Source organism: Leiobunum rupestre, chromosome 3, assembly GCF_980474605.1.
Source record: "Leiobunum rupestre chromosome 3, qqLeiRupe1.1.hap1, whole genome shotgun sequence".
In the NCBI taxonomy this organism is placed as follows: Eukaryota; Metazoa; Arthropoda; class Arachnida; order Opiliones; family Sclerosomatidae; genus Leiobunum; species Leiobunum rupestre.
The window spans coordinates 11,784,279-11,807,027 of record NC_143386.1 but is presented as its reverse complement, the minus strand read 5'-3'; the positions used below and the strand labels follow the sequence as shown (position 1 = coordinate 11,807,027).

General features: G+C 37.2%; 1 protein-coding gene across 4 annotated transcripts; it reads right to left on the bottom strand.

The window, feature by feature from the left end:
* Positions 1-3,387: 3,387 nt before the first annotated feature.
* LOC149949498 (uncharacterized) lies at positions 3,388-22,220 on the bottom strand. 4 transcript variants are annotated; one of them, XR_016479951.1, is made up of 9 exons: positions 19,748-20,237; positions 19,577-19,680; positions 19,026-19,256; positions 18,033-18,931; positions 6,944-7,462; positions 5,997-6,120; positions 5,834-5,905; positions 4,827-5,187; positions 3,388-3,996 (listed from the first exon to the last, which is right to left on the bottom strand). XR_016479951.1 is itself a non-coding variant. In XM_090169242.1 (8 exons), the coding sequence occupies exons 5-8, from the start codon at positions 7,316-7,318 to the stop codon at positions 5,141-5,143; spliced, it is 618 nt and encodes a 205-aa protein (XP_090025368.1). In that variant the 5' UTR covers positions 7,319-7,462; positions 18,033-18,931; positions 19,026-19,256; positions 19,577-19,680; positions 19,748-20,237; the 3' UTR covers positions 4,564-5,140. The 4 variants fall into 4 exon arrangements, 1 of the variants encoding a protein (XP_090025368.1); XR_016479952.1 differs by lacking the exons at positions 19,577-19,680; positions 19,748-20,237 and adding an exon at positions 21,874-22,220; XM_090169242.1 differs by lacking the exon at positions 3,388-3,996 and having other exon boundaries at positions 4,564-5,187.
* Positions 22,221-22,749: the final 529 nt, after the last annotated feature.

Below are 22,749 nucleotides of genomic sequence, written 5' to 3'. Positions count from 1 at the left end.
GTTTTTATTCCAAGTACCGCCCAAAAAACATTCCGGGTTGTTTTTTAATGAAATGAAAATTAGGAAAATCGTTAAGAACGCATATACTATGTGGGGTTAATAGTAAAAAAAAATTTTGTCGCCGAGAATAAATCTGACTCACGTTATTATCCAATTTTACGGACTTCCTGTTGCTTTTAAAATTATCTGTAAGTTTTATAGCTACGTATTTTTTTAAAGAAAAAAGCGGAGAGGGCATCTAATCAACGTCCAATCACATAGAAGTGTTTGTTGGTAAAGCCTGGCATAAGACTATTAAGACTCAAATATATACGATTCAAGTCTTTTTGGATATTTTAGACGCTATTCAGGTATACGGTAATTTTCCATTAATTTTGGCACTTTTTGAGGCTATTATTATTAGCGTGTGTACTGGTTTTGGTGGCGTTCGCTAATAAAATATTCAATATTTTATTTTGTGTGGCCGATGAAGTATCTGGTTTATTTTCAGAGTCTATTTATTATCTTATTCGAATTAATCGCGTGTGTATGTTTCTTCATCCATTGAAATAGTAAGTTGATATATTTTTACTTTACTTAACGTACTTATATAAAATAAATCTGGTGGTGGAAATATTATTTTAACAATCAAAAGTATATAATATTAGGAGAAGTGTCCATTTTCATGTACCATTCCAGTTTAACCATGGGGTGAAGTAATTGCGAATGCGTGCACTGCATTATGAATCATTATAATTCCCTGGCACGGGACGATATTTGGAGTTTTATTAAAAATTTCCGGTGTAATAGTTCATTTGTTTTTGCACAGAAAAAACCCAGAACCTGTCAAGGTATATGTTTCGTACATAGTATTAGGCGTTTCGCGCTATATAATGCTTGGTGCTTTCGTTAATGTTACTTCATCTATAATTTAATTGGCTATTATTCTAATTTTAATTTTATGATCAAAATACAATGCTGGTTTGAAAATTAAAAATATTGTTTTTGGAATTACAAACGGAAATTACATATTTTAAATAAGTTTTACTGAAATTTTTTTTAAACTTGTGTAGTCATGTTTAAAAATAAAACCCGATTTCACATGGTAAATAACCCCTGGGTTATTCTGCTAAAAGTGGTTGGCGTAAGATCCCAACAATGGCCTTTTCCGTTGGCGTCCCTATTTTTTAAAACCACACTAGAGTTTTCAAAACAAATAAATATGGTTGCCGCATTCGGCTATTTAAATGGCGTTCCACCCGAGATGTTGGTCGCAGCCTCGGAGTTCAATTGCCCTTCTCTCCCCCATCAAAATCCGCTTTGCACCATTGAACGGTTGTACCAGCCTTGGAGTTCAATTGCTCTTCTCTCCCCTATCAAAATCCGCTTTGTGCCATTGAACGTTTGTACCAGCCTTGGAGTTCAATTGCCCTTCTCTCCCCCATCAAAATCCTCTTTGCGCCATTGAACGGTTGTACCAGTTATCGTCGACTATCAATAATTGAGGATGCTAACTAATCGCAAACCTTCCACCTTCATTGACACGAATAACGTAATAGCCGAATAGAAGGTCTACTAATCTTTGCAAGGAGCAGTAAACACTCGCCACACGATACTAATTTAAAAGGTAGATAATATTATTTTTAAGAAAAATAGGAATTTTTCTTAAAAAATAATATTATCTGGTCCTTTTTTATCTCGAACTCAAGACGTGTTTCGGTATTTATTTTTTACAATAATGTAAATTATGTTATGTCCAGATATATTATCGTACGGTTTACTGGTGATTGAATATTTATTTGCCAGATAACAGCGGAAATTTTGGTGTTCGAAACCAATATTAATATTTTCACGTCGTGATCACCGGTAAAAATTATTCTAATAATAATTCACGATCGTAATTTTGCCTATAAGTCGTAATTAAAATATTCTAATATGATCAATCTGAAAACTGACTTTTCAATAACAAATCTTAGGTAGATATAGAGCTTAAGGTCATTTTACGAAGTGATATCCGTAAAACTATTTAATAAGTGTTATATCTAATAACATTCACTCAATTATATGACAAAACATAATTTTGGTAAGAAATAGTATTTTATTTGGGAATGTAATATTTCGTGCTCTGATCTCGGTTTTCTTTTGTTCGTGAACAAAACGTGCCCATCTTTGTTCCAAGCTATAATTAGACTTAGTGATTTTATAAAGATTTTTTAACTAAACGTCCTTTAAAAATAGTTTTATTATCTTATATTTGGTAATTTTAGCAATTTTACGTTTAATTAACCGATGAATAACAGAGCGTATTTTTATAGTTATCATCAAATCTAGAAGGTAAATATTGAACATTTACTTTTTGTTAAATTACCCTGCAATCATCGATAGGAGAATACATACTAAGGTCGATGTAAATCATTCTTGCTAAAACCGTTTTCCTTTCCCCACCCCCGAACTCAATGTTTTATAGAAAGTCTATTGTAGCTGCACTATTTACGTAATAATATCTCTCCCTAATTATAACAGAAATAACGGATACGGGAGAGGAGCTACATGGGTTATCTTCCTTAAAGGGAATATAACATATCAGGCGTTCTTTACGAATGACCCTCTAAAAAATCACTAAACGGCAAACCAAAATAACTGAAGACAAAGGCAGAGTGGTGAAAAAAGAACCATTGGTGTTCTCAACCCAAAAGCGCGAGGTTATATTCCCTCGAACAAATGTCTTGGGGAAGGGCAAACTGCTCCCAGCCCAGGGCTGGTTCAGCATCTTAATTTATTAACAACTAAAAGCCGATTTTAAATATTTTTCATATGAAAAAATGGAGCTCATTTCAATAGGTCGAAAGGGAGCCCCTAGGCGCGCTTAATGGATAAATCACAACTGGCTCCCAGAACGTATATAAGAAATAACTATCACGTAGAAGCGCTAAAGCTAAATACATGTAGTATCTTATAACCAGGGCCGGATTAAAAGGTGTGGGGGGTCCCTAATTATCTTTCAAGGTCTCCCATTATAGAAGCTCCCTAGTGGAAGTGTGAGAACTGCTCTTTCGTTGTCAGAATTGAGATTTTTTAATATAATTTAGTATATCATTCGGTATTCGTTAGAAAATATTACCTAGGAATTTCTATGGTGGGGCGCCATTCTTGCGGTGGCTTTAGCCACGGCTTCACTCCTCCCTTAAATCCGGCCCTGTTTATAACTTGCAGTTCACAATACTAGGTAATATTGACTACGCTGAACGCCGGACAATCGGGAAAGCAGCTCACCTACATATATACTGAAGGGTTTTTGGGGAAGAAGTGCGCCGATTCAAATTTATCTTCCTTTTATTTTTCTTCCAAGACAGATTAATATTTAATTACACTTTTCACAACCGAGAATACATCGTGGTGTCCATGTATATCCCTATAAAAAGAACCTAAGCATTGAAGACTCAATAACATTTATTGTTTAAAACTGTGTAAGTCACGTGTTATTAAGATTTACATTTCGGTTTCAACCGTTTTCTCTTCTTGCTGACATTTATTTAATATTTTCTGTATGCGCGGCCTTCTATATTCTTGGTATAGCGAGCCATATTCAATTATATTAACACCTAGCCTTCCGCGTTTCGGTCGTTTTAAGGAGCCACCCACGGAAAACATTATTTCACAACCAGCTGAATTTGCTGGAGTTGACAAATGTCTTTTGGCCAGCGCCGCGAGAGCTGGATACGTATATTGTTTCTCTTTCCAGTATAATAATTTGCACGATAAATCTGGGTTTGTTTTTCCTTCTTCCACATAGCGACATATTAGGTCTTTAAGTAAACCTGGTTCTAATTTTGTATTTTTTCCTCATAATTGAAAAGTAACTTGAGGTTGAAGCTTCTTTTTCCAATGTAGCGTCGTCCTGGTTCGTTGGAATGAAAAACTCCGAAGCATACGTCTCCAAGGTTTCTATAGCGTGTTTCCTGCGTGGGGTTTTGAACTCTAGGTGCATACTTGATCATACAGGGTTGCTGAAGCAGTCTATGAAAGAAAATAAGATATATTTTTCAGGCATTCATTAAAAAAATTAGGAACAACCGCAACTCCGCAACAATTCGCTCCCGAAAAGTATTAGATCTATTTGCGACGACGCCTAGCGCCAAATTAAGACCAGCATGGAGAAACAGTGTAAAAAGCGTAATAACGCGGATGGAAAAGGAACTGCGTGGTTACAGTTCGCTTCGTCGAAGAGATGGGCAATAATAGGAAAGAGGGTCGCACGTGGATAGACTTTTAAGCCCAGTTCACACTATGCAATAAATTGGGCCACTTTTTTGTAGTAAACTATTTGTAAGCAAGAAAATTGTATATGGTGTGCTTCGTCGAAGAGATGGGCAATAATAGGAAAGAGGGTCGCACGTGGATAGACTTTTAAGCCCAGTTCACACTATGCAATAAATTGGGCCACTTTTTTGTAGTAAACTATTTGTAAGCAAGAAAATTGTATATGGTGTGATTAGCAAAAGGGTGGAACAATGGTTACAATTTTCCTGATCACACTATACAATTTTCTTGCTCACAATATGTTTACTACAATTAATTGGCCTAATTAATTATATAGTGTGAACTGGGCTTTAACTTTCTTTACGTGTAAAGAGTTTACCACGATCTGCCCCATAGTACGGCTAGCATTTTTACGAACCTTGGATCTACCCCATTTTATTTCATTGCCACCCGATCCGACAATGTAACCACAAAGTTCCCGGCTGCGTTATTAAGTCTCCTTTACTATTTCTCCATAAAACCATCTTCAACAGTGCATTCAATATGACAAATAGTTATGCCAAGTTATCTCTTTTCTTGATTATTACCTTAAAAAATAAATAGTTTTTGCCTTAGATCAACCATTGCAGGAATTAGGTAAAATGGATCTGAAAGATGGGCGCTGAAGCGACTTTCCATGTCTTTTAAGATATTATTTTTGAGCTCTACATATTTGGTGGGCGTATTACTGTAAATGCTGTCGAAAGCCTCTAACAACTTCATAACCACCATCGCAATTTGTGGACCATCCCCTTTCAAACAGTCGGTAGCGTCTTTCAGCGGTGATAGCAAATTTCGGATCTCCCCGATTTTGGTAAACATTCCCATGATGCCATGAGTAGCGAAGGAACTTTTTTCCGAATTAATAGCTTCCATGATGGTATTTGAAATTGCAGTCTTCATGCCGGGCTAGCAGAGAAATACATTTCAGAGAAGTAAAATGCATATAATAAATTTAAGACTCTGCCATAGAACGAATGTACTCATTTTGTTACGCACTTCCCCAAACGGCCGCCAAAACCTAGCAGCGTCCGGAGAAAGTGAAGGATACACCGCTTTTTTTTTGGGGGGGGGGGATCTCAACGTTAGAGCCTTCACTACTGTTTATCTTTGACTGCTATGGATAGGCGGCGCGCAATAAATTTAAATATATTCATTGATTTCTTCCACGACAAATTAAGTTTAGTTATACATGTATGCGACTTACAGCGGCGCCACCTGATACGAAGTTTTTAAATTTCAAATCTTCATGAAGCGAAATTTGATCTATTAAAGATGATTGTGGGATACTGTTGCCTAGCCACGAACGAGTATTTAACCCTTAGCCGTTTTAAAACGGCCATGCGCAGAGACAAAAAAAATCGACATAAAAATTGCCCTAAATCGGGGTCTAACTTAAAGAAATTACTTTCTTATAATAACATTATTTTAAAAAAACGCTCCATTGTAAAGTACAAAGAACTCCAGCGTGTTTTCACTGGAGATGACGCCATTGACGTAGTCGACAACTGATTTGCACGAAATGTCATTTTGTATATTGTTAACCACAACTAACTGCAATGTATGGGCAACGCGAGACAATCTGGTCCACTTTGCTCTTTCGATGGTTTCTTGTACGACAATCCAACTGTCGTCGTTCCATGCAAAAAAATAAAATACCTACATTACAATGGTGTTGTTGCTCGAAATGCTCGCTGCACCACAGTCCGTTCTATTACCATCATCTAATTCGTCGCTGTCACTACCATCTAAATCATCATCTTCCCACGGTTCCGCATATAAAGCTTGAAGGTTGAAGGCCTTGGTGAGATTGCTGGCGTTGTCAGCACAGACGGTCACAATCTAAATTATTTATAGACAATTAGAAAAAAGTTAAAACACCCCTTACCTGACTTCGTTAGAGTTAGCATCGGCGTCGAAATGTTACTAGTTTATCTCGAAAATTTCGATAAAAGGGGCTCCATACGAATTATATCTTATAATTGGTAGATACGAAAACGTAAATGGGTAGATCTACATAAACTTATTCAGGGTTTTTCTTCAAAGCCGGTGCAACCCTTTAAAGGGTTAGTGCAACCGAAATGAGTCGGTTTTGACTCTGATTACACTAAATTTTTACTTAATTAAAAACATTTCGTAAAAGTAGACTTAACCGAATATCTTAATTACGGGAGACTTCATGTAAAAGAATAAGTACGGCGGCCAATCAGGAGCGAGAATCTTTACAGCATAGCTCGAAGGCAGAATTCTTCCGAATCAGGTGGTCGCCGGCTTCGACGCTTCACATTTTTTGCCATTAGTATTTTTATATATTATGTAAACACATTATTTCTTTTAAACACAATTTTAAAAATAAGGACATAATATAGTTTTTAGGTATAAAATTTAAGTTTTCTGAAAACGTTTTAAGAAAATTAATGTAAATATGTGAAGCGTCAAAGCCTGATTTGAACTCGCGACAATCCGAAGAGAGTACGCCCTGCCTTCGAGTTTTGCTAGAAAGATTCTCGCTCATGATTGGCCACCGAACTTATTATTTTACACGAGGAAGGCTCCCGAAATTAAGACGTACGGTTAAGCCTACTTTTATGAAAAGTTTATAGTTAAAAATAAAAACTAACACACGAGACGTAATATTCCCTTCAATTTTTAATATAAAAACTACCTGTGTTGATGAGACACCGAGATTTTCAAGGATTCCTTCAAGGGTAGAGAGAATGTTTTCTCCTGTATGGGCTGCATTGAATGGAGCAAAAGCGAGGGTACGATGTACAAGCTGAAAAGACTCATCAACCCCTATAACCGCTTCTCGCGATCGTGAGCTCCATAAATCCAAGGTTAGGTGGAGATACGAAACGCCGTGTAACGAATGCTTTAGCTTAGAGTTAATATTTTGAGAAACGAATGTTTTCAAATCTCTGGCTATGGTGCGGCGGCTTTGTAGCGGAATATGAGGTAGGAACATGGCTATAAAAGCTTTAAACGCCATTCCTTCAGTAAATTGGAGCGGAAGGCCATCTACGGCCACGGAATCTACCATGCACTGCTTGAAGCATAATTGTTGGGCAGATGTTTGTGGAGACTTTCTCACGTTTCTAAGTGATAAGTCATATGACTCCCGAAAACGCGAGTTTTTTTCCAGCTTGTCGTCAAGGGATTCAAGTGAAACTCCTTGGTGTTTTTTCTATAAAAAATGAAACATAGTTATCATCTAACTCGTACGTAACGGTTAATATCAGATGTCTCTAATAAAAGCCCTTCGGAGGGAAGTATGTAACTGTCTATATCGCCTCTCTTAAAATTCGAAGCATCCTGTCTTCGACAATAACTAAAGAAATAACTTTACGAGAACGTATTGAAAATACGCGCGTGCATTTTTAAAGACCTTGAAAGTGTAGATTGCCTGATCGCGCACCTTTCGGATTAATAAGGAACACGCATTATTCTTTTTGAACCTTTTAGGCCGCTGGAAATTGTGCACGCCCGGAATCTTTAACGTGATAAAAGCGTACCCGAAAAATTCTCGGAGGTAGATACTCCCCCCTCCCCCGAAGGGTATTTCTTATAGACTTTTGGTAATATCGATACAATAAACAAAAAATGGGCAGCAGAAATTTGGTTGGTATTGAGTCCAGTTTTCACTAGGGCTGAATTGCGTCAGAAACATAGCGACGGTGAACGACAGCTTCTGTGTTCTCTAGTGGCGTCGGAACGTTTTTGAGACGGGGGGGGGGCTATAGTATTTTAATTTTCATAAATATATATGGAGTTTGAAATATATATGATATATTTATATACATATGCATGTATATACATACATACATACATATAAATACACACCCACACACCCTCTCGGAAGGGTGTAGCCCGAACCCGACCCGGCAAAAATTGTCCTTACCCGAACCCGACCGACCCTTAACCCGACAAACCTATATGGTGATATGAAAAATAATTTATCAATAAAATTCGTTAACTAAATTGAAGATGGATTTTCTTGATTCATTTGATGAGATAATGAACCACGAAAAGTTATATGTAATTCCATTAATATTTTGGACTTCCTCAACGACGTAAATATTTACCATTATGATACCAGTGTGTCTTAAAGAGACTATGATGATACTAACCCATTTATAAGCCAAAAAAACCAAGGCACTTAAATACTTTAATTGAACGAAATATTTATTATTTAAGTTTACACTGCTGAAATCAGCAGTGGGGACCTGTAATAGTAGGGATTTCTCCCAATTACTATAAAAAAAACCCTGTGTAAACGAAAACAAAAAATACTAAATATTTCGTTCAATTAAAGTATTTGAGTGATTTAATTTTTTTCTGGTTTTTTTGGTTTCTTAGTTTCAAAATGGTAAAAATATAGCTCTCTTAGGCAGTCCTAAATATTAATGGATTTACTTAAATATTTTCGTTGGTTTTCGATAGGTTTCGGGTTGAAAATGATTACCCGAATCCGACCCGACCCGACCCGGCGGCATGCCTATAAATACGAAATGTGTTTGCGAAGCGGCGTCTGCGGCGCGAGCATTACAAAAACCATATTGTACGGAATTCGCAAGTCCTAAGTTTTTTTGGTCTATGTAGAACAAGCTCTCGTTGAAGATTTTCTATTGGAAACACGTTAGGGTAGTTATGCCACTTATGACCTTAGGTAAATGAAACTGTAATCATTGGTTATCTAGAATGTTTTCTAGATAACCAATGATTTAACTCCCAGAGTTAAACTTCTTAATAAAAGAGGGGCATTTAACTAACGTTTCATGTCGATGATTTATTGGTTCTGGCTCTGGTTGTGAACCTTTGTCTTCCATCGTTACAAAGTAAGTATTCGATTTCCGTCGCCATCTGAGCATACGTGAAAAAGTAAAGCTACATTAAATCCATTTATTTTTAAAGAGCTAAAAGTTATTTACCAAGTGATTGTACATAAAACGATGATAATGGTTGCAAACCATTTCCCGGTATTTATTTTTTGTTTATTTTTATTCACTCAAAAAACGATTTTATGGTTAACTAATACAGATAAAAGTAATTAAAAGAAATAATGATAATATTTTACCATCCTTTCTATATGAGCAAATAATAATAATAATTGATAGATAACAACGGTATTTTGAACCTTGAAATTCTTTGATATGTTCTCGGCGTGAACTCCGTTCACGATTCAACCAATATTCAATCTCATTAGAAAATTAACAAGTTGGCAAGCCAAAATATACCTCTCCTTGGAAGCATTGTCCCTAGTGGTATTAATTTCTCGACACGACCCCCAAAGATATCTCCGCAATTCAGAGTTATTTACGAAAAACGTATTCTCGGTTCAAACCCTGCCCGGTAAAAATTTAAATTTTAATTTAAATAATTCAGACGAAACAATCGAGTTTAATTTATTCAGAATATTATAAATTAAGTAGTTACAACAGCGAGTTAGACTTACTAAAACAATGCACAATTGAATTTAACCCTTTTTACAGTACATGTTTATCAGTTGAATATAATACTAAGCAAAATTCAATGAAAGAAATATCTACAGATGGTATTTGTATTTTTCTCGCTTACTTGCCGCATCTTTAACGCTCATTTTATTTCAACACTCGTAGACTTCCAGTTGACGTTGTGACACATACCGCATGAAAAAGACCAATGCCGTCCAATTTCCAATATCATATAATGACTCGCACACCCAGGAAATCATTGACTGCGTTAGAAATCGTAGATATCCAAATATCCACACCAAATATATTTACAAGAAGCAAAAACCTTACCATCAACAAAGCACCGAGAGCCACTTGACTAACCGCCAGCTCTTAAAGCAATAAACGTTAAATTATCGTCTTTGAATTAACACAACTATATATAGGTCGTTAATAATACCCGTAAATAAATAACAAAAAACTAACAAAGTGGACCACCCACAGGGTCTACCCTTTAACCCTCTTATCTCGGCTGACTACGCTAAAACAAGATTTAACCTTTAAAATTTCATTCGTAAAAAAACCAGATTAGGCCTTCATAAATTCATTAATAAAAAAAGACTTTATTACCTATTATGCTTACGATGCTTGTCTTAATTTCAGTGAACCTAAGCAGCTATCCGTGGTTCTGTGGTAGAGCGCTCGACTGCCAAGCCGAATGGTCTGGGTTCGAAACCTGGGTGGCGCATTTGTTTTTAATCAATAGAGAAACGCTAAATTAGAATTTCTTCGATGCAATAATTTCAATTTCAATTCTATTTCAATTAAACCAAAATTTCGTACTCTATTAAATACGCTTCCGATAAAGCTGAAGGTCTAATTTTCAATAAGGCGTAACAATTGTCGGTGGTTCTGTGGTAGAACGTCCGCCTGTCAAGCAGGAGGTCTCGGGTTCAAATCCCGCCCGATGCGATCGCAAATTGATACTAAGACGAATACCGTGTACAACTGGTGGAAACCCTGCCTTTGGATGTTGAGAGGTAGCATTACACTCAGCACTCGGTCCGTCCCAAAGTCATTAAGAAGAAGTTGGAGAGAAAACACCCATAAAAACACAACAGACTCAACATGCACAACCATCAGAACACAAACACAACAAATTCAACACTCACAACCTACGCATAAACATTACAAAAACGTAATACACCAAACCGTCACGACGGTGAGCGAAAAAACACCATTCAAACCAAACCGCAAATGAATCCGTTAACGCTCACCGTCACACGGTGGTTTTGCCAACCCTTCGAGAAACTGAGAACGCAGAGATCTCGAGAAACTTGATACGCAGTGATTACACTTTGCACCGAAAATGCGACAGACCCACAGACAGACACGGTGGTTGTATAACCCCTCCTAGGGGACTTTGTCCCCTCGGAGAGGTAAAAAGCGATCGATGGTATTTTTTTTTTCTTATTTGATTTCCCCAAAAACATTTTATAAAGTAATTCTCGATTTTCTGAATTTTAAATATCACATGATCAAATAATTTTCGGCAAACAGTTGTGAACTCGCGCCACTCGTAGCCATTCATTCAAAAATAAACTTTCCCGAAGTTTCGAAACGAATGGTTCTTTTCAATAGTGATCGAATATCGGTGAACAGATACTGATCATCGGTCATGAGTTAGCAGAAAGTGCCCATCTAACAGGGCTAACCTGTATTGCCTTCTACAATTAGATTTAACACGTAGTTGCATGTTAAATATATATAAAACGCTTAAAAATGGCTTGAAGCCCTTAGTGAAACGATTTAGATAAATCACGACAATCAGCGTCTGGAGCATTAAAAACAAAGGTTCTGGTAGAACTTGGAAGTCTGGAGTTCAGACTCCCAAGTCCGACCAGAAACACGATTTAGATGACTTAATGTAAAATAATAAAAACATTATTGCTTCTATACTCTCGTAGGGAACTCACGTAAGCGCGTTATTTGTTTATTCAACAAAGTAGGGTAAAAATGAAATCTTTTGTTTGAAAATTTTCACGGTTTCATCGTTTCAAGATGGAGGATGGGGGATGATGTACTTTCAAGTTTTGGGGAGACATTGCCTTCCCTTCCGCTCCTCATTTCAGGGGCGTATGAACGTTTCAGAAGTTGGAGGGGGCAAAAAGAAACGAAACGGGGGTTTAGGAGCTTAGGCCCCGATGTAGAGTGAGTAATAGGTCGCGAATGTCATTAAGGCATTAACAGTAACAACAGTTATCATACGAAGTGTATTTTAGTCTTTAGAGTCGTTTATGAATTTAAGATACACAAATCCACAATTATAAAATGAGAATGGTTTTGAATTTTTAAAGGAGTGTAGCTTCACCGAATGCATGTGTTACTGTTTGAATACTATGTAAGTTGGCGGGAAAAGACTCAGTTGAGCTTCTATAAGGTTTATAAGCTTTTAAATATAAAAATTTGAGCTTTTTAAGATTTAAACTGACCAAAAAATTGAAGGGGCAATAACATTAGTTGCCCCCTCCCAGCAAAATTCTCGGGAGGGGCATTGCCTCCCCCTGGTTCCTACGCCCCTGCCTCATTTCACAAAAAAAATAAAAAGACGGGATTTCTATGACTCGTTTTGATTTCAGTTGATTATATCGTTCTAAATGGAGTCCATATTATTTCTTTCAATAATCATTGTCATTTGTGAAATGTAAGCAAATGCATAAGTTGAAATTCCAGATTTTCTAGACAAAATCTACCCAGGCCATTGATTATATTATGCAAAAGAATTAGCCTTACCTTCAAAACTTAAGATTCAGAAACACAACTATTAATTTACAAGTTTTAACGATCTGCTATAAAACACGTGTCTCGATACTTTTCAAACTTCAGTGCGATACTATCATTATGTACGTTGTTTGGATATTTATGCGACGGTTATTGTGTTTGTACTTATAAAGTTTTGGACGCGCCTGTTGAAACATAAAGAAATATTTGAAGCAAGTAAAACATTAACTTGGCGCGCTAAATAATTGCTCGGGAGGCACACTAGTAGCAGTAGACGACAAATATTGTGGTCTTTGCTACATTTGTGAAATTGTGTCGAGTGTTCCGACTGAAATAAAACTATCGCGGATTTCCAGATTATGCCACGTATCCTGAGGGTGGGTGGTGCCCACCCTTTAACATAGGATGGTTAATTATATATCAAACAATAGGAAATCACAAGGGCTCAACAGCTTTTATTTTAGTTTGTACACCCGGGTCTCCTGATGATGGGCGGCATACACTCTTTAAATTAGGATGGCAATTTATATATCAAATGATAAGAAATCACGTAGCCACAAAGGTTTTTGTATTAGTTTGCCTTCCTGTGTCTACTGAGTTTGTATGGGTTCGCCCACTCGAATACACTGATGTGGAAATAATATTACGGCCTAAGCCGACTTGTTTAGCGATAAAGTGCCTTTAAGAGACAAGGTGGGTCACATATATAATATATATATATATATATATATATATATATATATATATTGTATATATATATTTCTTGTAAAGATACCAATAGATGGCGCATAAACAAAAATAAACCAAAAAGGTATACAAAATTTGAAAAATCAGCAATAGTCTTCTTATCGAAGCAAACTGTAAAATGGGATAAAATTGAACTTTTGACTAAACCATCTCACCAATTCAAACTTAATACGAGAGAAAGCATCAAAATCGGCAAAACTCAATATTATAAAATCGCGTTTAAGGGCACTATATCACGACAATATTAAAACAAAACGATTTGTAGTTTGATTATTTGAAATAGATGGCGCCGGCAGCCCAGCAAAGATACAGACCTTTTAGAGTTTTGTTCCTACCTTGCCCCTGTAGTCGATTTAAGGTCGGGGTTTGGTCTAAAAGTTGCTTTTCGGTCCTGGTCCAAATACCGACTCTAAAAGTCCTAAAGGTTTGGGAGATAATGCCTTGTAAGTACTTTTTGGTCACTTTTAAAGTCGGTATGGCGACTTAAAATTTTGGATCACTAGCTGACTCTAAAAGTCTTAAACATTTTAGAGATAGTTCCGCGTAAGTACGTTTTTGGTCGCTTTTAAAGTCGGTATGGCGACTTAAAATTTGGACCACTTGCCAAGTCTTAACATTGGAAATATTTAGAGTCCGAACGCCGACCTTCAATTGTAATAGCTGTCATGACTTGAAAAAGACATGACACATTTAAAGCCCGACCAACGGCCGACTTATATCCGACATTTTATTTGCCAATAAATCGCTCGAAACTGTGAAACTTTTGTGATTTAATAAAACAAATTGAAATATTTTTAAAATAACTTCTTTTCTGTATTTTATTTTTTCGAAAAAGATCATATATTCAATCTGAGAATGTTTCCTTATTAAAAATCTCTCAACTCGAGTAGGTTACATTCGTATCGCTAAATATGTTAGGGTAACATATTATTAATGAAGATATATTTGACACTTATCTTAAGCCCTAATAAACTATAGAACTCTGTACCCTAGATTCAAGAGCTTTCCGATTAACGGAAAGAAATTGATTGTTTCACTCCCGGTCATGGGACTTCACCAATTACATACACGTATATAGCTATATTTACGACTTTATGTGGTCATTTTCAGTCACATAAAATATCAAAAAGGAAGTCTTCCCGACGCCGTTAGGAAGTCGGGCCGACGTCATTTCGACGTAATTATACAGTACATTTTATGTCGGGATAACGTCGGTAATTTTGGGTAGGACATTTCGACCGTTTCAACAGAGGTGGCGGGACGTACGGCTGACCTTGCCATTTATCTTGATCGTCGACGTCGGCCCGACCCTATTGTGCTACAAGGGTGGTATTAATGTTAGCTACGAAGACATAATAGTCAAAGTGGCCAGTACTGCGGGAAACCCGCATTTTTTCACTTGTTTTTTTCGTCAGCTGCAAAAAAAAAGTTTTCGCGTTTACCGCAGAGAGAAGTATTGTAACCTGGCGATTGAGATCATCAGTCTGATATCTTATCTCATTCGCCAGATTACAATAAACCAGATTCTCTCTGCTTCCCCCCAAAGGTGTCACGAACATATGAGTAAACCATCTCTCGTTCCAAGGTCTTAAGTATATCTAGCATATTAGATTTAAATTTTATAAGAAATCAACCATCTGAAATTTACAAATAACAACGATCTCCCCCGAGAGAGTACACTCTGTTTAAAATGTCTTCGACAGGTGAAATTTTTGCCCTCTTTTCAATTCTGCTAGAAAACTATAATAGATAGATCGATGAAACCAATTGCAACTATTATTTATTTTCCAATATGTTTCGTTATTTATGGATTTCATCCGCCAAAAATTAATAGTTTGGCGGGATCCGTCATAACTCATTTATGAAAACTTTTTAAATATTGGTTCTACGGCACTAACTCGTGCGTTTTTGAGTTCACAGTGGTTGGTTCAAATTTAGAAAGTGGAAAAATTATCCCTTTACAACCAACGGTTCGGAAGTTATCGCGTTTACAAACTTTCGTCGAAACTAGGAAACTCCTAAAATGTATCAAGCGATTATTAATAACGCAACTTCAACAGCGATAATACAACATTGAAGATATATTTAATTAAAGACTGGTTTAAATAAACCAAATTCCTAGGACAACTTGGCAAGTGGTTTTTAGAATATCCTTTTTCATACGCTATAGCTTTTAAAAAGCTATTTTCGTTATAATTTGTTTATAATAATTGTTAACACAATTTTAAACCAGCCTTTAATTAACTATAGGTTGAAGTTGCGTTATTAATAATCACTTGATGCATTTTAGTTTCGACGAAAGTTTGTAACAGCGATAACCTTTCAACCGTTGGTTGTAGAGGGAAAATTTTTCCACTTTCTAAATATGAACCAACCATTGTGAATTCAAAAACGCGCGAGTCAGTGCCGTAGAACCAATATTTAAAAAGTTGTCCAAAATGAGTTGTGACGGTTCCCGCCAAACTATAAATTTTTGGCGGACAAAATCCATAAATAACGAAATCTATTGGAAAATAAATAATAGTTGCAATTGGTTTCATCGATCTATCTATTATAGTTTTCTAGCAGAATTAAAAAGAGGGCCAAAATTTCCCCCGTCGAAGACTTTTTAAACAGAGTGTACATACTGAAAAATTCAAATTTCTAAAAGTCTAGTTTTTGAGAAAAATGCCTGGGCCGATCAAATGAAGACACCCTGTATAATTACCTTCCTGTATATAATTTACGAACGAAATTTAATTTTCGTTAACATGAATTATATTTGTAGGGGCGTTGGCTTTAAGTCGTCGAAGGGGTAGAACTATATGAATGTTACGAAAGGTACGAGAAGTGAGTTAAAATAAACTAGTACGGCCCTTACTTCCCCTAAGCGTACAGTTTGTCGCAAAAAAGTCCCTGGACAAGTTTGCTTCCCCGCGTCCGTCATATGTCCGTCTAAAGACGGACGCAGGGAGGCAAACTCACCCTGGGACCTTTTTTTAGCGACCAACTGTACATGTGGCTTAAAGGGAATAGAACCTTTAGTATTTCTATCGCCCTCCTAAGGTTGCGCTGCTGGCCGCTCCCTCCTAGGACTTTAGACGTTTCGGCAATGGTTAGTGGTTTACCTGAGAGGTAATCCCATAAATTGTAGCAGTCTTCCATAAAGAACGCGTTTTAGCTTATATTCCCTTTTAACGCCCCCAAAACTTGAAACCTTGGCGATGCCAATGGTAACATAATATTAAAATATGCAAGTTTGTTTAAGCGTCCTTCACCGAGTGGTTCTATGGTTATCATGCCGAAATAGGATTGTTGTAGTACACAAATGACGTAGATTTTCAAGGGATTCAGTAATTAGAGTTGGCGCTTTCTCTTTTGATTTTTTCCGAACCGAGGTTCAATTTGAAAACCCCTAAAAACCTCTTCCCAAACTTCGTATCATTTGCAATATCACAATTCATAGAGGCGTAGCGAGGGGGGAGCAGGTTCAGCCGTCTCGTACACCGGTGGCAAGGAGGGCACCCAAAGACCGCCCGAAATAATAAAATTAAGTTGTTGGAAACCAGGTCTAAGCTGCGCGATGTAGCCAAAGGCGGCAGGAGGGAAAACCCCAGAGCCCAGTAGGAAAGGGTTCACGTAGGATGGATTAAAAAGCCCGGAAACGTAGGGTCACACTGAAGTGTTCGAAAGGGATGGTTGCAAATCTACAAAAGGTTACGAATGTTTTTAGGCACGAAGGGGTTGAATTCATTGTGATTACTTTCCCATTTGGGGTCCTTGTTACAACGTTGAGTAGCTAAGCTCGCAGGATTAGTTATTAATATTTACAAAATACTAACAGTGCGAAATATTTAGTTTAAAATTGAAAAATTAAAATTATTTACACGAATATTTGTTAAATAAATTGACATCAATAGGAGAATAATGTTTTAGGCCTCGATGAAAGTGCGGACCTTAAGGGCTCTCGGGTATAAAATTTGCTCAGGGAATCACAGAAGCTCTGCATGGCCCTGGCAGTCGGAGCCGGAAGTCGCAAATTTAGGTGTTTTGCCCTGGGTGCCAAATATAATATAATTCTTAAACTTATGTCAAATTAAGCCTGGAGGGAAATGCGTATCTACCTTGAATTCGATAACCTTGAAGGCTTCATTCTAAGCCCATAAGCGGAACAATTAATTTCTGCCATAAAGACAAACCTAAATAATTATAGCAAAATCTAAAAAGCAATAGGTCTTATCGTAATTCTATCAAGGCCCCCTAAGTTTGAAACGAAGGGTATTTTAACGTTAGACAACTGACGGTCCAAACTAAATACACGAATCCACCTTGCATTGAAAAACTGAAACTAAGGCACCGATTTCCCAATACATGCCACCGAAAACTGCTACCTAGAGGAAGACGGTAGGGGTGATGGGTGGTCGGGATGATTTCCTTTTTTCTCCCCCAGGTAGTGTAGGCTTTCTCCAACGCTTATCTAGTGCTGAATACCTAGGCTCTTATGGCAAATTCAAACTTAGGGGCCTTGATAGTCTTATGGTTTCCAAAATACTGGAATACCAAGGTTTTTAGGGAGCGTACAAATACTCGAGATTGCTTGAAACTCAAAAAATTATAATGTAGTTACATAATTGACGTCATCCAAACTGAAATATTTTGGAGAGTCCACATGATGTCATTTGCAGACTCCAAAGTTAATGAAACCAAGACCATGTGTAAATTACAATATCTTAAACATTAAGACATAAATGCAATTTTGTCCTCTTTCAACCGTAACAAACCCTAGACTTATACAAATAGAAAACCTGATATATTTACCTTAGCTACAGATGTTCCAATGGATATTTCCGAGTTTAGAACTTCAACTGGCTCTTCGTATTCGAATTCGTCCTCACACTGAGGCTTGGACTTTAAATTTTTCAATACGCTTTGGGCCACTAGGTTTAGGACGTGAGCAAAGCAACGCACACGGGTTTCGGCACTGAATCAAATTCCAAATTCTGCGTGCTTGGCCGCTAGTTCTTTAGTAAAAGTTTCATTATTTGCTGCGTTGTCCATCGTGACAGCCAGAACCTCTTCGCAAATAATATTAATGGTGAAGTCAGAAGTTAACTAAACAAAGTCATCGAATTAACGGCCGCTACGCCGTTGTCGACCACCACTGAGGGGTCAGACATTCAAAGAAACGCCGTACACTTTCCAAGATATCCGACCTAGATTTCTTTAAAATCCCGGATTTCCAAATTCCATACATATTTTGGGTGAATGTCCGACACCTCAACCGCCACGCTTTCTCTCGCTATATAGACAGTTCCTATAACTACTTTTCTGTGAGAGGATCAGCGATCCTGTGAGAAACTCTTCGCTGCTGCTACGATCGTTGTCACCCCCTTTTCCTTCGCTCTCGCGCCCAGCCAAGGTCAGAAAGTTTCATTTTTGTGTGGTTAAGAGAAAAGGTACGGAGCGCGTAAGGAAAATACGTGTTACATTCGAGATTAGCAGCGAGTAATGGCGACTCATCTTGGAAGTTGTGTTCTGTACCAGGTTGCTGAAAATGGAGGCAATATTCATTCCCGTGTGGCGCTCAGAAAATGGTACAAATCCCAGAAGCGTGTTCGATATTGTCCAATTTCCGTCTATCCAATGGGCTGTGATGCCAAGAAATGGTTATTTGATGTCCACGCGTCAAGAGTATATGATTCTTGACCAGGAACAGCCTTATGATATCGAATTGTTTAAATCAAGTTATTCCCTTCTTAGACCATTATTCTTCTGGGTGCCTGAGATAATCATAATTTGATGGAAGTTTACCTTGCATTTATCAACGACTCGAAGAAATTCAATATCGTAAGAAGATAATAACTCTTCTTTGATTTTTCTCGCGCTTTTCGGGATGAATTTATAATTGCCGTGGTTTTGTTCACGTTCGTTGATAGCAGCATTTGTTTAAAAGCTGGGTGTTCGACCGCCGTGAACGGTTGATCTGTTGCCACAATCCATTTTTTCACAGTCCATGGCGTAATCCAAGTCTGTCTTACTGGCCTAAAATAATTTAGGTAAACTTACTTGGGTCAGCCAATGACGTTTAAGCATAAGATTGAGTAGGCTTAAGCCTAAAGAATAATAGTTAGGCTAACATGAACCTACGGTGGACAGGAATTAATGAACATTTTAAAACGTGACCCTAAAATAAATAAGATTAAAAATACGAATGCGATACTCGAATCGATAGCCGAAAGACCCGGGAACTTGATTAAAGATAAGGGGACCGATACGAATGCTGCTTAAGCCTGTGGGCCGTGGTGTTAGATAATGCGCCACTGTAAACTTTGTAACTATAGTTGTTTTAACGAATATTTTACCGTTGGTAGAACGCTAGCCACTAAACTTATTTCAGGGTGTTTTTTTTCCCAAGTGATAACGCAGGTGGCTTGTTCCAAGGCTTTTATTTCCTACTGAATATTTCCTAAAATAATACCAATAAATAAATAAGGGTCGTCGATGGAAAAAGAGAAGTAATGGTTTATTCTTACTTGTCACAATATTTTCAGCTTGTAATACCGCTATCCACGACAAAGTGACTCCACACGTGGCTTCTAAGTTTACGCCCATGAGGTTCTAGCAACTCGCACTCAACCGCTTCAGCCATGGTTAATCGCAACAATTAAACGTTGAATATTTTTTTTTGAGATACACAAACATCGGTGTCGACCCGAGGCCTTAGACACCAGAACACACACAATATCTGATTAATCAGGGTGAGAGATGTGTAACGGCCACCCCAACGGGGGGATACGTGGGGACAGGGGTGGGGACACCCGTGGCGGAAGTATCCCGACCACCCGTTGGGGGATTGGTAGTCGTCCTCACACGGCCTTTCACAAACTCTGCCTCCCGGACGCCTGGGATTACAGGAGTGAGCCACTACTCCCGGCCGTGGAATATTTATTTCAACTACAATGCGCATACGTTTTAAAAATCGTTTTTTTAGTTCGATAAGAAACCAAAAGTCTAAAGGTTTTTTCCCGGTAGTTGATAAATGTTAATTTTTTAAATATTACCAACTATTAATAAAGAAAAACTCACGGAAAATAATCTAACAAAGTTTTGGCCAAAAAGTGATAGAATAATTTAATTTTTCGGTTGAAAAAAACTTTAGGCGAATTTTAGATTATTGTATAATAATTGAACTAAGAAAAAAACTATTGAACATATTAGCTATTAATTACATCAAAAGATAACTTTATTTAAAAAAATACGTATTAATCAAATTATACGAATAAAATTTATCGAAAAATATTAACAACATTTTTATTCAAAGAAATATTTTTCGAAAAAATTCGTTTGTGTCTTAGTTACGGTTAAAAGTTTACCGACACCGAGCCCTACTTCGTAGGAGGCACATATTTTTAATTACCACCAGCTGTGATTGAAACTAAACGGGCAACGGTAAATGTTGACCCCAAGACCTCAGTGACAATAAATGTTTTTTGTGGTCTATACTAGCCAAACTTTACCCAGCTTCAACCAACCCTAGTTGTATTAGTAATTACAAGAATAACCTGAATGAACTGGATTTTTCAGGAATAACATTTCCCTTCGAACTTGATACTTATAAACTGAAAAAATTTGAAGAGGTGAATAATTCATCCATAAATATCTTCGCCTATGAAGAAGGTGTTTTCCCGCCTTATGTGAGTGAAAGAAAAGTACCCGAATCAAAGAAATTGCTCTTCTTTGGTTGTCAAAGGGACAAAATAAGCACTATGTCATCTTAGTAGTCTCTTAAGTAGATTCACTAAACACGGACACAAAACATTTTACTGTCGTCGTAGTCACAGAAGAAGTCATACAGAGGAAGTTCACGTTAACCACATGCGAGATTGTAATGTGCATGAGCCATAGCGTGTGACATTGCCGCATAACGAGCCTGTATTGAATTTAAAAAATTTCGGCATGAAGCAAATGGTAATTAATTGTAAAATTTTGGATTAATACATTTTTTCAAAATATAATTTAATTTATTTCAGGTTCCATATATTAAAGTGGCGGATTTTGAATCTTTCCCTGATACTACGCTTTCATCAACCACGACACTCTCTTTATACGTCACATGCGGCTTTTTATACGTCATTATCGGTCCCACTGGTAATTTATTATATTTTACATTTTTAAACACTATTTAACTTAATTATGTAATAGGTAATATCAAAAAACACGAGACATACAGAGGAAAGGATAGAGCATTGAAGTTTTTAAAAATGCTTTTAGACGAATCTGCGATCATATCTGATAAGTTGAAGGAAAATATACCCATGCAACTTACAGACGCGGAAGCATATTCCTACCAGTCAGCGACACACTGTTACGTGTGTGAAGAAGCATTTGCAAAAACTTCAGCCAAAACCCGCGACTGCGACCACTACACGGGAGCCTACATGGGATGTGCGTGCCAAAGTAGCAATTTGAAGTTAAAAGCACGCAAATTTATCCCAGTTTTTCTTTACAATCTAAGCAGGTTCTATATTGCTTGTCGATATTTTAATAATTCATACTTAACAATATTATTCCACAGCTATGACGCGCATCTCATCATGCAACATATTGAAATGATAAAAAGAAAAATGTTGATTGTATAGCAAGAAATAGCGAAACTTACATTTCCTTCACACTAGACAAGCTCCGTTTCGTTGACTCTATACGATTTTTACCAGTTTCTTTAGAGACAAGTTGGTAATTTAGCAAAAGGTGGACTAAACAAGTTTCCCCTATTGAACTCGGTTTTCAAACAGGAAGAAGTGAAGTTACTTCTACGGAAAGTCGTATATCCATATTCGTACATGGATACCGCAGAACGGTTCGCAGAGACTAGCCTGCCGCCCATCGATTGCTTTTTCAATGACTTAACTGACAAGACTTTACCCGAATCTGATTATATTCATGCGCAAAACGTGTGGAAAACATTCAGAGTTGAAAATTTAGGAACAAAATGCTTTTCCCTATAGATAAAAAATTGCGACCAAAATAGCTGCCATGGCCAAAGCTACGGAGTGCCATTACTCTATATTAAAACAAAAAAACCGTGTGCGCGTTAATTTCAAGCAACTAGAAGTCGTGCGCACGGACCGTGACAATATAAGGCGTTTTCCACGCTTCGCTTTGGAGCAACTCGAAATTCAACCAGTAAATCAACAGATTGAAAAATAAACAGCTTCAATGTCTGTTTACGAAAGACAGATCAGGTTTTTATCGTCATGCAAAGCTCTCTAGACCTCACGTTTGTACGATAAATGATCGTTTATTTCTCTTTTCTGTTCAGTTCTGGATTTTATTCGCGGACACTGTTCGATATATTATGAAAAATGTTAAATTTTACCTGATACATTTTACACAAGTGGAGGGAATAAAATAAATTGACATTTCTGGTCCAAACGCTGTAAATCACTGCCAATTAGCTATCGCGCTGATCCACGAGAGGGAAAGAAACCCGAGTCTTTCTATTTTGCCTTTCCCATAATAGTTCAGTCATTTTCTT